Below are 15,502 nucleotides of genomic sequence, written 5' to 3' on the forward strand. Positions count from 1 at the left end.
TTCGATCCCTGGTCTGGGAAGATCCCACGGGCCGTGCAGCAACTAAACCCGTGCGCCACAACCACTGAGCCTGCGCTCTAGAGCCCGCGAGCCACAGCTTCTGAGCCCGCGAGCCACAACTACTGAAGCCCGCGCGCCTAGAGCCCGTGCTCCGCAGCAAGAGAAGCCACTGCAATGAGAAGCCCGCGCACCGCAACAAAGAGTAGCTCCCGCTCGCCGCAACCAGAGAAAACCCGTGCGCAGCAACGAAGACCCAACGCAGCCAAAAATAAATTACAAAAAAAAAAGAGACCATTCCCTGAACACCGTTGAGTGACTTGCTTTCCACCCCGCCCGGACATAACAATACCTCACGGACATCGAGTCACTTTACAGGTTTCTTTTTAATAGCCGCCCAGAGCTTACTTTAACTAATCCCCTCGCAAACAGAGTTTGGGGTTACCTTTATTTTTCATTATGCATCCTTCACATCTCTTGTTGAATACTGTGGGGAGTGTTTCAGCAGAATAAAGTCCTGGGCGTGAAATCACTGGACCAAAGGATTTGCACAGTTAGCCTGGTAATCAGTACTGGCCTTTTCTTTCAAAAGGTTGTGCCTGTTTATATACTCGCCAATTATAGACAGGAGCCTTTCAATAAACCTTGTTGGAGCGAATGCTGGTTATTTGTTTGGAGATGTATTCCCACGACCGAGAGGTTCATAAATGTGGAGATAAGACCCAAGGCAGGGGATGGCCAGGGGGGCCGGGCTGTAGGGGGGCTGGGCAGGCAGCTCCTGGAGCTTTGGGTGCAGACAGGCCTCTGCAGAGAGACCCCAAAGGACAGCTCAGTGCTTGCCTCTGCAGACCACAGGTCCCCTAAACAGGTTTACGGAAATCTCATGATGTCTTGTATTTCTCAAGAACACCTTTGAGAAATGTCAACTTTCTGAGCCAGTCTCCAAATGCTCAGTTATTGAAAAGAGGCCCAAAATGGCTCTTCTGCTACAAAAGCAAAAACGATGGTGAGCTTTTCTATTTTCATTTTTGGAAAAATCTCGGCAGGTAATTTCATTTCTTTATGATTGGTGTGCTGAAAACAATTTAAAAATACTTTTCTTGAATGGGAGTGTCTGCATAAACGAACTTCGGCACAGTGACAATTATTTAAATTAAGCTGTGCACTATATTAAGGTATCGCTGTTGTGTTTTTCAGACCCTCCCTCTGCCATTAAGGCTCTTCTCACTGTAACTCTTCATATGTCTTCACATAACAGTAAGTGCAGGCACTTAAATAAATGTGGGTGTGGCCACAAGTAGACTGTGGCTCATTCTTTACAAAGTCATCCCTAACCACAGCTGGAATTTTATTCTTATAATACTCTTAAGAGGAAAACTCGGAAGGAGAGGGAATTATTTGAATAATTCCATTTAAAAAAAAAAACTGTTGATACAAGCAAAGCATTTTTTATCATAAAGTATCCAGGTGAGTTTTCCATACTAATTAAATCGGAATACTACTATTTAGCATTTTCACTAAAATGCTAATACAACTATTAGTGGGTTTTTTCCATACTAGTCAGAATAATTGCTCAGTTCTCCACCTTCAACCTATGGGTATGATATTTGTCATTGATTCCTGGCTGGGAATCTCAGTGGCTTTGGAATTTTAAGCTGGACGAGACCTAATTGAAAAGCATTTTTATTCAAAACTTGATCTTTCTGGGGTGGTATGTATATATTTGTGCATGTCAGTATACATGTATATCTGTATGGTGTATATGTATCATTTGCGGGCATATACATGCATATTTCTATATTTGGGGGTGCAGGTCTCATGTCTCCTGCTTAAATAAAGTAGAGGTTTTTGAGGCTTCTGGAGCACCGAAGTGGGAGGGGGTCCGTGCCTTTAACTCCCTCCAGTGCTGTGTGTCTGCTACAGCCTCCCTTCCAGCCCTTTATCCTCCTGAAACCACGCTGGCATCCAAGACCATCTGGGACCACCCCAGGAAAGACCTGGAGGACTAATTTCAATATTTTCTCTCTTCCTGGTAAAATATTTATTGAAACTGTGTTAAGCTAGAAGTCCTCCTCCGGTTCAGAAACTGTTTGCCTGTAAACACACTGACCTGGGTTTGGGGAACCAAACAAGACCGGAGAAAATAAACAAACAGCAGGTCCACATTATGCAAGAACTCCGGCTTCTGGGGAGACTGCAGGGGCAGAGCACAGAAAAACCACTGCGCCAAAGGACGTAAAAAATGATGACCAGAAAACGTTCCAGCTCTTTGGGCTGCGGGCGTGTTTTTATTGGTTAATGTTTTTATGGCCATATTCTTTGGGAGGCAAAAACCTTATCCCTGCAAAGACGGATTAAATGAAAATTGTTCGCAGCAGAGAGCAAGAAAGAGAAGTGATGCCGATCTCCTCGCCGCTCCCGTAACACGGGGAGGTCTGGGAGGGCAGGAAGCAGGGGAGGCTCTAGAAGCCGGGTGGCCGCCGGGGCACTCACCGTTGACGAGGCCATATTTCTGGGCCAGGAGGGCGGCCTGCAGACTTTTCCCGCTGCCCACGGGCCCGCAAAGCAGCACCCTCGGGGTGAACGGGGCGTTAGATCGATGGACGGTTTGGACATAGGTCAGAGCTGGAACGAGAGGATGTGAGGATAATAAACCAGGGTCCTAAAGAAAGGGAACCAGCTTACGACACCTCTGCCTGGGCTCTTTTAACGGCAGTAATTATTTCTCTCTTTTACAGCTCCGTGGAAACCCTCTGTGAACCTGCCGGGTAACCACAGGGTGAAGCTGCGGGGAAGGAATTACCCTTCAGGCCTGGGCACCGAGACGGGAGGGGACAAGGAGAGGCACAGAAGCCACCCTCCGAGCAGAGCACTGCCCTGGATCCCTCTGACACAGCGCAGGGGCCGTGCTGCCCTCCCGGTCAAAGGACGGCTGGCCGTGTGGTTGGGGGCTGGTCCCAGGACACAGAACACACACTGAATACTGGGTTAGAGTGTCTCCAAATTGAATCCGGGCTGAGCCTCACCCTGAAGCCCCGGGACCAGGCCGACCTCCTAGAGTCAGACGCGGGCTTTGATAAACACGACAGGCCACGCGGGGGCCTCGTACTCGGGGACTTCTAAAGGCCTTCGGAATTGGTGGAGAATAATTTGCAGCCGCGCTCCAGTGACACCAACTTTACTGCAAGTCTCCAAAGAGGCAGTGATCAAATGGGTCCCGGGAGTGGGCAGATGTAGCCCTGGCCCAGGGTGCCCCTGGCATCTGAGGAACAAAGAAGTAGGGAGACAGGGCTGAGGCGCACGCACCGTGGGGGGCACTGGATGCCCAAAGCTACTGAACATCAAACCAGGTCACCTCCCTTGAGAGTGGAGGGCAGAGGAGGGGCCACGAGTGGGCTGAGGAGGCTGTTGAAGGGCAGCCACTCGGCACCTGGGTGAGGGGAGCGGCCCGCCCTCTGAGGCAGAGGGTGGGGGTACCTCCTCCTCAGTCCCCCTTGCATCCAAAGGGGGTCTCCCTCCCCAGCCCCGCCTCCTGCCCGGGTCCCCGGACCATCCCGCGCAGGTGCCGGGCTGCCCCTCGCCCAGGATGGAATCCATCCGAAGACAGGAAGGTGTCCCCAGGCACCACCCTGAAATCCGCGACAGGTGTGCAGGGTCTTCCAACCTTGTGCCTGACGTCAGGGCACCTCCCCGGCCTCTGCCCACCAGGTGCTGTCACGCTCCCTAGCTGTGACAGCCACAAATGTCTCCAGACATTGCCACGTGTCCCGCTGTGGCGAGAGGGCAAAATTGAGAACCAATGACATATATTCACTGGGCAAATTTTGAACTCTCAAATCTTCGTAGGATTTTTTGATTGGAAGGGTCATTAGAGATGCTACGATTCCCCTCTGTTTTAGAACTAAAGGTGCAGGTAAGTTACCTGTCTTCAAGGTCAAGATGATAACCAGCATCTTCACGGCAGGGATGCATTTGCTGCTAAGCCAAACTCTACCAGCCTTACCTCATCTGATCCGTGCACGGTCCCACGAGGGATGTGCTTTCCTTGTCCCGATTTTACAGACAGTTGGCAGGGCTGGGGCAACTCTCCCAAGCCCACTGCCACGGGTAACACTTTCCATCAGCGAGACGAACCCGGAGGAAGAGGTAAAGATAAAGACAGCAAGGCTGTCTTTATCCTCAGACCTTCCAGGATCCAGCCCGTCTGAAGAGCACAAATACTACAGGCAAAGCAGCCTGCTTACAAATGATGCTTAATTTACAGTAAATAACCAAGTTAATTAGAAGTAATGATCCCCCAGACGGTCTCAACAGCTAATTATTCTTTTTCAAAATATGTGGTTGCTGGATGCACAGCAGAGATATTAAAAAAAACAACACAGAGACAACCTTGCATTCCAATTTTCAATTTCTCTCTCTGCATTATTAATTAATAATAATTAATATTCAGACACTCACATTTTTATTTACAATTTCAGGCATGAATTCTTTATGAACGATCGTATGAACTTTTAAATTTAATTAAGTAGTCTGGAAGTAATTAATGTGTAAATTCAGAATCATGGCGTAAGATAAATGTTGCGGTTGTTTATCTTTGGAGCGCAGTGTTTGCTACTAAAGACTCTTCCGAGATGCGAAATCACTGGACATTTATAAGGCATCCATAAGCCTGGCATTTTTCAAAGTAGCATCACTCTCCAGACATGCCCCCTCGTACACCGACCCCCTTCGGAGAGCGAGGCTGTGCCGGCTCCGGCTCTCGCTCTCGGTAAAGCAAAGCCGCTCAGACAACAAGGCCACCAGCAGGTGGGGGCCGGTGGGAGGGCCGCTCCGGGGAGCTCAGAACAACCTCCCCACCAAAAGTAAACTTCTCTTGAAGAGATTTGAGACAATATACCAAAAAAGGGCACCGTAAACCATCAAGTGTCTTAAAGTCCCTGCGGAGGTATTTTCATTGCGTCAGGCACCAGCATCGCACGGAAGGGGATAACTGCGTGTGGAGACAACTGAAGCTCGGCAAGACTTTTAAAAAATTAAGGAATTCCCTGGCGGTCCAGTGGCTAGGACTCCGCGCTTTCACTGCCAAGGACCCGGGTTCGATCCCTGGTGGGGGAACTAAGACCCCCAGAAGCCACACAGCGTGGCCAAAACTAAAAATAAAATGAAATAAATAAAAGAAAATAATAAATTTTTAAAAAATAAAAATGATAAATGCAGCTGCTTTGGGGGAGAACTCTTCTAACTTTCCTTGTCTTCCGGGACTGGATGTTGAATCCTGATGATAGCAACATCCGATGTTTACTGAGCCGTTCTCTGCACCAGCTACTGGGCTCAGGGCTGCAGATACCTGCGTTGCAGGATCTCCTGGAGCCCTCACCTAAGTCCGTGAGGAAGGAAGGATTTTTGTTCCCATTTTGGGGATGACAAAACTGAGGCTCAGAGGGGTTAAGAGAGTTGCCGCAGACTGCAGAGCTGACGTGTGGTGGGGCTGAGGTCACCTGGCTTCAAAGTCTCGGGACTCAATGGTCACACCCCTGACCCCCAAACAGGCCTCTTTCAGCCCATTTCTGAACATCTGTTACTGTTCCCAACGGCAGGGCCGTGCCTGGCATGCAACTGCCTATCCCTGCCCTCGATGGGCTCAGGACACCTGAGTTGTGTTGTGGTTTTTTGGGTTTTGTGACGCTGGTGGGTTTGGTTTGTACGTTTGTTTGTTTGAATATTTATAAATTTTCTCTTCCTCTTCCTTCATCCTCAGGGCAAGACTTCTCGCTGTATGTCCCTCCCACCCCGGCCCTCACCTCTCCTCGCCCCCGCCCCCCCGTCACTGTCAAGTCTGCTGCCCATGCGGGCTATAGAATATTAGCCCAGGGTCTCAGAGGACGACGCTCCCAGGGACCCCAGATTCGTTTCTGGGCAGGGACCTTGGGCCTTCCGTGACTTGACTCCCGGGCTCCCAGGCACACCCTGGACACTGGACACTGGACACTGGCATCACTGCCAGAAGAAGTGACACCAGGATGAGAGGGGCCGAGGGTCCACCTGGATTTACCCTGGTAGAAGACGTCCACGCACGGCTGGTCGGCAGTGATGACTTTCACGATTTTGGGGTACGAGGGGAGGATCCTGACCATGTTCCTGTGATACTCCAGCAGCCTCCGCGCCGTCTCCCCTTCTGAGATGCCTGCTGGCGCTATCAGTCGGTCCTGGATTTCGGACTCGGGGGGCCAGTCGAAGGTGGTGTGATAAATCTCTACCAGAGAGAGGGGCACGTTTAGAGTTGCCCGCCCGACCTGGGGGCGGAGCCTGCGGGTCCCAGCGGTGCTCGTCCGCGCACCCCGGCAGCACCGCGCTCGGCTTTGGCTCCAGCACCGCGCTCGGCTTTGGCTCCAGGCCCGCCCCCCCGCCCCCCCCCCCCCCGTCGCTATTAAGGACAACAAAGCGGCGATGGCGAGGGGAAGGGTGGCCGTGACTTTCGGAGCGCTTCTTCTGTGCCAGGCTCCCACCCCCAGGCTCTCATGTCATCCTCACAGCGAGCAGATCACGAGGCAGGGCTCGGCGTTTTCATCCTCAAGTCCAGGTGAGAAAACTGAGCCTCAGAGACACTGGGCGACTTGTCCCATGTCACGCAGCTAGAAAGGGGCAGGCACCACAAACCCGGGTCTTTCTGCTGCCCGAGCCTGAGAGTAAGTGCTCAGTGAGGGGTGGGCAGGGCTGTTACTAGGATTCCCTGTGAGACCCCACGGGGCGGTTGTGGGAAGGTGGAGACAGCCGTACCTCCTGTCTGAGGGTCGATTCTCTTCCCCAAATTTCTCTCAATCAGGACCGTGTCTGGAGCGCTCAGCACGACTGGGTAGAGAAGGAAAGAAGCAAAACCAGGCATGGTGGGCAGCCGACCTGCTGCTGTATAAAGACATTAGAGCAACCAGCATCTCCCATCCCCGGCAATGCCTCAAAAGAGAGGTCAGAACACAAACACGTAATCTCAGGACAGAGGAAGCCCACGCCCGAACACTTCGCCCGAGGACAGGCTTCAGTGACATATTTGTGCAGGATGCTTTTGCCACATTTGGGGATTATTTCCTAAAGAGAGTTTCTCAGATGTGAGATTCCTGGAACAAGGAATCACCAGGGTCAGAGCAAAACCTCACGTTTCTCAGAACGAGCCCCGAATGCATTTAGCTCCGTGGAAAATTCGACTGCGCTGTCCTCCTTTTTCCTGTTGGGCCCCAGGCCCATCAAACCCCCTTCGTGAATGGTGCCTGGGCACCGGGGAGCCGCTGACAGAGTGGAGCGCTCACTCGCGGGGGCTGCAGGTCTGGGGGGAGGGCCGTCCAGGCGCGGGTGGGGCTACTCACTGACATGTCTGGGGGAGACCCCGAGGGTCTGGATCAACAGGGCCTGCTCCCGAGTTTCAGGGATGCCGTCCAGAATCCAGCCCTAGGCAGAGAATGTGAAAAGGTGCTCACCTATGTTTACTTTCCCAGATTTTTTTGGAACTACTATAAAAGGAACATCATACCTTTATAGAAAGACTGGAACTTTTAAGGTCAGAGAAAATAAACGTTCCTGACAGCCGCCTCACCTCACTTAACAACTCCTCTCATAATATCACATCCCCTTCTGAATCTTACGTTTAAAATGATAGTCACACCATACGTATTTTCTGTCCTGACTTTTTCCATCCCGCGTTATAACCACCACCGTATTTTTCCTGTCGGCCCACCTCCTCGCTGGCCATATAACATTCCACCGAGTGAGCTGCCTCACGCGCTGATCCACGCCCCACGACCAAACGCTTCACCTGCCGCGCGCGTTCGCACCGTTACCGATAACACCGTGAGAACATCTCTGTGCTACAGCTCTTTCCACATTCCGGATTATTTCCTAAAGGGAGTTTCTCAGATGTGAGAGAAAAGGAACCACCAAGGGCAAAACAAAAACCCACTTTTCTTAAGAACAAGTCCCGAACAGAGCATTAAGAGGCCCGAGTTCAAGTTTCTGTTCCTAAGTGAACTCGTTATGGGGCTGAAATCCCTCAGGCATCTTCTTGGCTCAGCTGGGGAGCTGGTTTAGAAGATTTATTTTCATTAACCCTTTAAGTCCAACTGTGGGAGTCATATATGATTGTCGTACACTCTGTGGGAACACTAAAGAGCTGAAATAATAATGCTAGTCACTGGTAACACCACCGACCCAAACTAGCCACTGTTAACACTTAGGTGTATCTCCTTCCAGGCTTCACATAGAGATTATCTATTCTCCTGGCTGGCGGGGGCAGGGGCGGGGGGAGGGGGCGGCAGGGGGGGTGGTGGAGAAAAGTCACACTGCACATACTGTTTTGCAGTCTGTTCTTTTCACATAGAACGTTTCATGCATATTTCCCATGTCACAGAATGCTCCTCTCCTGGGCGTTTTCATAGCTGCCAGGCATTGCATGAATCGACCTGCCAAATGCTAATGAATCACGTACTGCTGCTCATTTAGTTTCATTCCATTATAAAAAAAACACAAAAACTATTATTTAGGGACTTCCCTGGTGGTCCAGGGGTTAAGACTCCGCGCTTCCACTGCAGGGGGTGCGGGATCGATCCCCGGTGGGAGAACTAAGATCCTACCTGCTGCACAGCCTGCGGCCGAAAAACAAACAAACAAAAGCTATCGTTTAAAAAGCCCTATATGTACATCTTGAGGTACACAGAATATCCCGATGAAGTTCTAAAAGTTGATACCTTCTTTTATAACTTTCGACACATTTTGCCACATCACGGTTTCAAAATTGCCCACCGGTTTCTGAATCCAATGGCAGATCACCTGCTTCCCTGCATCTTTGTCAATGTCAGGCTTTATCCTGGGGGAAAATCTGTCCAGCAAACTAGAGTACACGGTAGCTGCTTTAATTTACATCTCTCTGATCACTAAGGAGGTTCAATATTTTTTCCATATGTGTATTGGCTATTTGAATTTTTTTCTTTTCCAAAATGTCCATTCATGCCGTCTATTCACTCTGCCCTTGGGGTTTGGTCCTCATTTGTTTACAGGAGCTCTTTACATATTAAGAATCTTAACGCGTTTTGGCAACTGCTACCACAGACTCTGAGAAAAACGATGTTGCCAACATTTTCCACAGTTTGTCTTTTGTGTATGCTGTTGTTTCTGACACACAAGTTTTTGGCCAAATCAATCAGTGCTTTCCTCTTTGGATTCTGGTGTTGTGTGGATGTATAAAAAGGCCCTTGCCACTGCATAAGCTGATACGCGTTCACTTGCATTTAAGCCGAGTTCTCTTAACGGTTTACTCTTTACACTGAAATATTTAAAAGAGCCACATTTTATTTTGAAAATGATGTGAGCCTTGATCTCATCTGTTTCTTTGTGGATCTCCAACTGTCCCACGGTCATCTATGAAATAGCCTGTCCTCTCCCCTCTGAATGTCACCTTTTTTTTAGTCACAGCTACATGCTGATATGATGTTGGCTCTGACATCTTTCTGCCCGTAGACTCTTGCGCCATCCTCACACCATCTGAATTCTCGCTGTTTTGTAGTTTATTGTTCTGTCTAATAGGAGATGCTCCTCCTTCTTTTTATTTTTTTCAAAACTTTGTTCCTCCAAGTAGGCAGAAAACTATTTTGTCAAGTTCCAAAATATAAATTCTACAAGGTTGGGAATGACATTAAATGTATAGAGTAATTTGTGGAGGATGGACATTTTTACAATATCAAGTCAACATTATTACCTTCCTGGGAATCTCCTGGCTGTCCAGTGGTTAGGACTTGGCGCTCTCCCTGCCGGGGACCCGGGTTTGATCCCTGGTCTCCGAACTAAGATACCACAAGCTGTGCGGCCATAGAAGACCACAAAAAACCCCCAAAACCATGATCTTCCCATTTGCTTACGCTGTTTTCTTTTTAATGTACCTCAGCAATATTCACATTCAACAATTTCTAAAGTCCTTTCAAAGCCTATGAGCCTAGAGTTATATACATACACACTAACGCCTTCAACCTGACGGTCAGATAAAGTAGATAAAGTGAGCTTTGGAAGAGTGAAATAAAGCTGCAAATTGTCTCAGGTCTCCATTCTTTTTTTTTGGCTGCAGTAGAAAAGGATAGCTTTATTACTTTGCCAGGCAAAGGGGGACACAGCGGGCTCCTGCCTCGAAAAACTACGTGTCCCCCTCAGGTCTCCATTCTGCGGTGAGGCGGGGTCAGACAGCCCCAAGCAGAAGCCCAGGTTTCTGATGCGGGCTCCCAGAAGGGGCCCCCTGCTCTCAGTCATTATAAGAACTTGTCTGCCGTTAAGGTCAGAGGATGGACTGATAGGGTGAACTGAGACCCAAGGTCACCCATAACTCATAATACCTGATGTACAGAACACCGTGTGGTTGAGGGCAAGGAATGTCTTTCTTTTTAAAAAAAAAAACGGGGGGAGCACATTTCTTCAATATTAAAATATTTAGGTTCCAACAGCCTCAACTGACAGTTAAAAAAAAAAGCTAAACAAATTTACAGAGTAAAGAGTATTGGAAAAATCAGGCACGCTTTCATTAATTCTTTAAATTATGCAGGAGAACGCGCAGCCACGGAGCCCCTGGATTCTAGAACTAATGAAGCAAAACTGCAAAAAAAAATTTTTAACAGCCTTTTGCTCCCTCAAGTCCTTGTTATAGGCAGCCAAGCGCTGGCTGCAGCTCTTACAAAGAGCAGACACCTACAGATGTGCGCACCCCTCCAGGAATCAGGAAGCACAGGGTCTGAGAGCTCCCCCACTCACAGTTCTGGAAGCCGAACCCAAATGTTCTGAACTTTGGCGACATTCAGACCCCTTTATTTTTTCCTTATTTGCAGGGGAGGGAGTCGGAGCCCCCTGACTGCTTCTTCTAGGACAAGGGCTGGTAATTCTGTTTCGAGTCCCTTTTTGAAGCTGAAAGAAGGTTGGAACCCCGCCTTCACTCAGCACTGAGAGAGGCCTCCGCTTTTAATATTGCATTACTGAGCAATCATTATAATCTTGCCCATAAATTTGCAGCGGGTATCAGTATGTGGTCCAAAGCTTTTAGAAGTATTCAGGGGAACAGCTCTCGCCGACTGGAGAAAGCGGGCCTTCCAATTACACAGGAAAAGTGTAGCAAAATGAGGAGCATCTCCCTAATTAACTGGCCTCATTGGTGCATCATTCTGGGTTGCATGTGAAATTTAAGGAAGGAGAGGAGAAGGTGGGTGGGGGGCGCTCGAAGCGAATCCCAGGCCACCTGTTCTCTGGGTTACTCTTTCAGACTCAGGGAGACGGTGCCATCACCCAGGTGCAAAGAAACGAGGGCCCTGGAGGACCTCTTAGGGCAGCAACCCCACCCCACTGGAGCAGCTGTGGAGACCCTTCATCCCCACATCAGTCCACTTGGGAGGGAAGGGCACAGTGACCACGGCCTCTGTGTCACGGAGTGTGGGTGGGTCCTGGAGCATCCTCAAGACGGGAGCCCCAGGCTTAGCGCCTGCCAAAGATCTTCCTTCCCAGAGCTCTTGACTTTATATGGAGGTTATACGCAACTGCCCAGTGGCAAAATGGACCACACTTTCAAGGGGAAACAGCGCTTCTGGTTGAGAGCAAGCTAATGGCTGCAAATTCTGGCAAAGCAAGGAGTCACCGACCAGTCAGTAGCGTCCCATGCCGGGATGGGACGCTGGTGAGGTGCCTCGCGAGGGTCACGGCTCTGACTTCCAGGAACGGCTGGATGCGGAGAGAGCAGTCAGTCCCTAATTAGAATACATCATCCATCTTCCTGACACTTCAGTGAAATGTCTGTTCCACTCTGGAGCTGCAGCTTTGTTCAGAGCAGGTTAATTGATATTCTGATGCCTTCGCTCGCCGTACCCCTGTGGCTCGGTTCTGTTTTATCACACATCAAAAAGGCCGTATGCTCAGGGCACTCCCTGCACCGGCACAGAGCTGGAGGTCTGCACAGCTGCGAGGGGTACGGTATCACAGGAGGGACAAGCACCGAGCAGATGTCACAGATGAAAAAACGGGGAAGAAAAGCAGCCAGCGAGCCTAGGGAACGTGGCGAGGCCCGGCAGAGCGCTGCCGGATGCCGAGTGGGCGGCCCGCTCTGTGTGAACACTGGCCTCTTCTGCCCTTCTGACTGTTATTAAAGCGCAGTTAGCAACTTCACGCTGCAGGACTCTTGCCCTCTGGGCCCCCTGCCTGTTTGATGCGGTGCCCCTTGTCTCCTCCCCTCTCCTCAAAGACCAGAGCGGGGTGCCCCCCTGGGTTCTCCCTAGGACGCCCTGATCCAGCTCCCGGCTCCAACCGCAGCCTCTGGAGCCTCCATCCCAGGCGCTCCCCGGAGCCGAATGCTGAACCCTCACCGTCCCAAGGAGGCAGACTGAGGCTGAAGGTTTGGATTCGATCAGACCCACTCAGCTCAGAGCGTGAACCAGCAGACACGTCGCAAGATGCATCGTGGGCCGCCACCTCCCTCGCCTTTTTCTGATGAAACGTTATACGGTTTCCCAACATATAAAAGAGGAAAAACCGGGAGATTTTTATCAGCCGGAAAAGAAATGCATATTAAAAGATCAAGTTTGGGAAACTGATGTGTTTCAGGACAATCGGTGAGAACAATTTTGATGAATACAAAAAAATGTTGACATCAAATTGCCCCAGTACTGGTTCCTTTGGTTTATACAGAAACATGACAGTCTTAGCCTGCCATGGCATCTTCGGGTGCCTTCCACATGCAACTCATCTGAAAGGTGACTAGCGGGAAGTTTTACTTTGAAGTTTCATCTCAAACAATAGGCAACAGCTGCTGGCATCCCTGACCTCGTTCAAGCCCGCGCTGCAGCAGGACGAGATTCTCCTGTAACTCGCCAGCACACTGGCTCTGCCGCCCCACCGAGGCTTGGCCTGGCCGTTTCCTGTGCGCAGCCCCAAGACGCATGAGACGGGCAGACCCAGACAGGCTGAGACGGGCAGGAGAGATGTTTCTGAACAACCGACAGTGCCAAGTTCCACCCTTGCTTGCAAATCGGTGGACACAGGCCCGACGTTTTTCTATACAAAGGTGAATGTGGGAAAATCCGTACTCCTAGGTCTGCAGGTTAGAAGCCACTGATCTCCAGGGTGTTAAAATTTGGTAAAGCACGAATGTGAATGTCTAAGAGGCTTTTTATTCGTTCCAAATAGCTAAGAAAGCGTTTTAAAGTCAACTTCCTATAAAATGTCTGTGGGGCCACTCTGCAAAGGAAGATACAGTCAGAAAAACATACTGTTCCGTGCCCAGCAGACCAGTCCCACCCCAGCTCCGAGGCTGGGCGATGCCGAGATGACCCACCGCAGAGATAACGCGCTTCACGGCGTCACGTCTAGTTCCCAGGTTCAGACACAGTGGCCTCTGGTTGAAAGCACAAGAAGTGGATAATCCAACAACGTCCAGTTAATGCGTCCATTCCTTTCAAACACTTTAGAGCATGTCTGTGGTGTGGACCCATCTCTTCAGAAAGACGATTAGTCTGTTAAGGTGTCAGTTTATCATATGCTGGTGAAGAGCAGGGGCTTGGGAACCAGCCTGTGCCACTGCCAGCCGTGGGACTTTCAACCAGGGACTCAGTCCCTCGGGGCCTCGTTCTCCTTCTCTGCAAAACGGGGACACTAACAGCAATCTACCCCACAGCCGCTGGGACGATTAAATGAGGACCGTAAACAAACAAACACATAAACAACAACAAAACAAGCACAGTGCCTGGCGATGGGGAAATGGCCCAGTCCATGTTAACTGGTTTTATCATTATTATACTTTTGAGCAAGGTGAACTCTGTTCTTTTCCTCTACCTCCTGTCAGGAAGGAACCCCACTTAAGACTGTAGAACTTAAGGGACTTCCCTGGCGGTCCAGTGGTTAAGACTTCACCTTCCAGGTTTTCCAGGATTGCAGGTTCAATCCCTGGTCAGGGAGCTAAGATCCCACACGCCTCAGGGCCAGAAAACCAAAACATAAAGCAGAAGCAATATTGCAACAAATTCAATAAAGACTTTAAAAATGGTCTACATCCCAAAAATCTTAAAAAAAAAAAAAAGACTGTAGAATTTAATATAAAGAATTCATTTCAAAAGGCAATCTCAGGACTTCCCCGGTGGTCCAGTGGTTAAGACTCTGCACTGCCGATGCGGGGGGCACGGGTTCGATCCCTGGACGGGGAACTAAGATCCAACATGCTGCGCGGTACGGCCAAAAGATTTAAAAAAAAGGCAATCTCTTGGAAAGAGCAGTAACTGGCATCCCAGATGTGAACTGAGGAAAGCTTTCTAATCAACGAGGACTTGGGAAGAACACATTTCGGTAAAAGTGAGGGAGTCTAGCGAGTCGTGGGCTAGCGCACACCCACTCCAGCGCGCTCATCCGTTTTCCAGTGCCTGCCCAGGAGCCACCTGGGACGCCAGCCTGGGTCCAGCAGATGGGAAACGACAACCATGCTTTTACAGTGGGGTGGGCATCTCCACAGGAAGACCTGGGGCGCATTCATTCATTCATTCACCCATCCATTCATCAACTCATTGCCGTATTTCTCCACCACTGTGTGTGGTACACTGTGCTTTCATATTGAAAAGTTCAGAAGCCCTGGGTCTGGGGGCTTGTCCAGTAGATAGCACCTGGGGGTGATCAGTCACTGGTTCATGAAACTAACTACCCCCTCCCCAAGCCTGGCTGACCCAACTCTGTTACTTAGGACTCTTTCCTAATTGGCCATTCGATTTGTGCAAGGCACTGAACTTCATCTGTAAAACGAGAGGATTGGACCAGGCAACTTCTAGCAAAGACATTTATGGTCTAACAAAGACATTTTAAGAGTGAATAGCTACTCATAATTATGCAGGGAAAATAGGCATCGACCAGGACGAGGGACTGCCCTGCCTCTAAGGGTCTTTGCACATTAAAACATGATAATTTACTTGCAATCATGCAGCCCGATTCTCCTGTGAAATTCTGCCAGCCCTCGAAATCATGAAAAGAAAGGGGAAAACCCCGTAGGCAGTGGGGGCAGACCTCGGGGGCCGCTGACAAGTTACCTGGGTCTGATCAACACCTGTAATGACTCTTCTCCCAGGGAATTCTGAAGTACACACTGAAGGTCAAGTGCTGGGTCTGAGCTGGGTGCACACGTCAGCCCAGAGCTCCTGGCCTCATTCTCAGAGGTTGCAGTGGCCCGAGTTCACTGACCCGATGGTTTCTCAGGCCTCATTCCTCTCTCTCCATTCCAAATCCACTGATCCTGGCAGGGCTCGCAGCCAAGCAGCCAGCCTGTAGATTCACGCCTCCTCCTCAAGCTGGTGCCCTCTCCCCCTTTATCCTGGGACCGCCACACCTGTCCATCCGGGCCCTGGTGCGGGGAAAGCACTGGCCGTGGGCAGAGTTGTGGCTGGGTCCACAACTGGGCTCCAACCCTGGAGCCTTGTGACCATGAATTACCTGAGCCTTGAGTCTTAGCCTGGAAGATGGGGGCGGT

The 15,502-nt window shown here is 50.1% G+C and overlaps 1 protein-coding gene and 1 non-coding gene across 3 annotated transcripts in view; one reads left to right on the forward strand and one right to left on the reverse strand.

Annotated features, from left to right (window-relative positions):
- AK8 (adenylate kinase 8) overlaps positions 1–15,502 on the reverse strand; it is a 126,575-nt gene that overhangs the window by 76,884 nt on the left and 34,189 nt on the right. For both annotated transcript variants that reach the window (XM_065879311.1, XM_065879312.1), the window contains 4 exons: positions 7,356–7,437; positions 6,775–6,846; positions 6,050–6,250; positions 2,491–2,622 (listed from right to left, as the gene is read on the reverse strand). In XM_065879311.1, coding sequence (XP_065735383.1) covers positions 2,491–2,622; positions 6,050–6,250; positions 6,775–6,846; positions 7,356–7,437 — 487 coding nt within the window. The remainder of the gene's footprint in view (positions 1–2,490; positions 2,623–6,049; positions 6,251–6,774; positions 6,847–7,355; positions 7,438–15,502) is intronic.
- Positions 14,126–14,198, forward strand: TRNAG-GCC (transfer RNA glycine (anticodon GCC)). Its single transcript has one exon. It is a non-coding gene; the product is annotated as a tRNA-Gly (tRNA).

Source organism: Phocoena phocoena, chromosome 6, assembly GCF_963924675.1.
Source record: "Phocoena phocoena chromosome 6, mPhoPho1.1, whole genome shotgun sequence".
Taxonomy (NCBI): domain Eukaryota; kingdom Metazoa; phylum Chordata; class Mammalia; order Artiodactyla; family Phocoenidae; genus Phocoena; species Phocoena phocoena.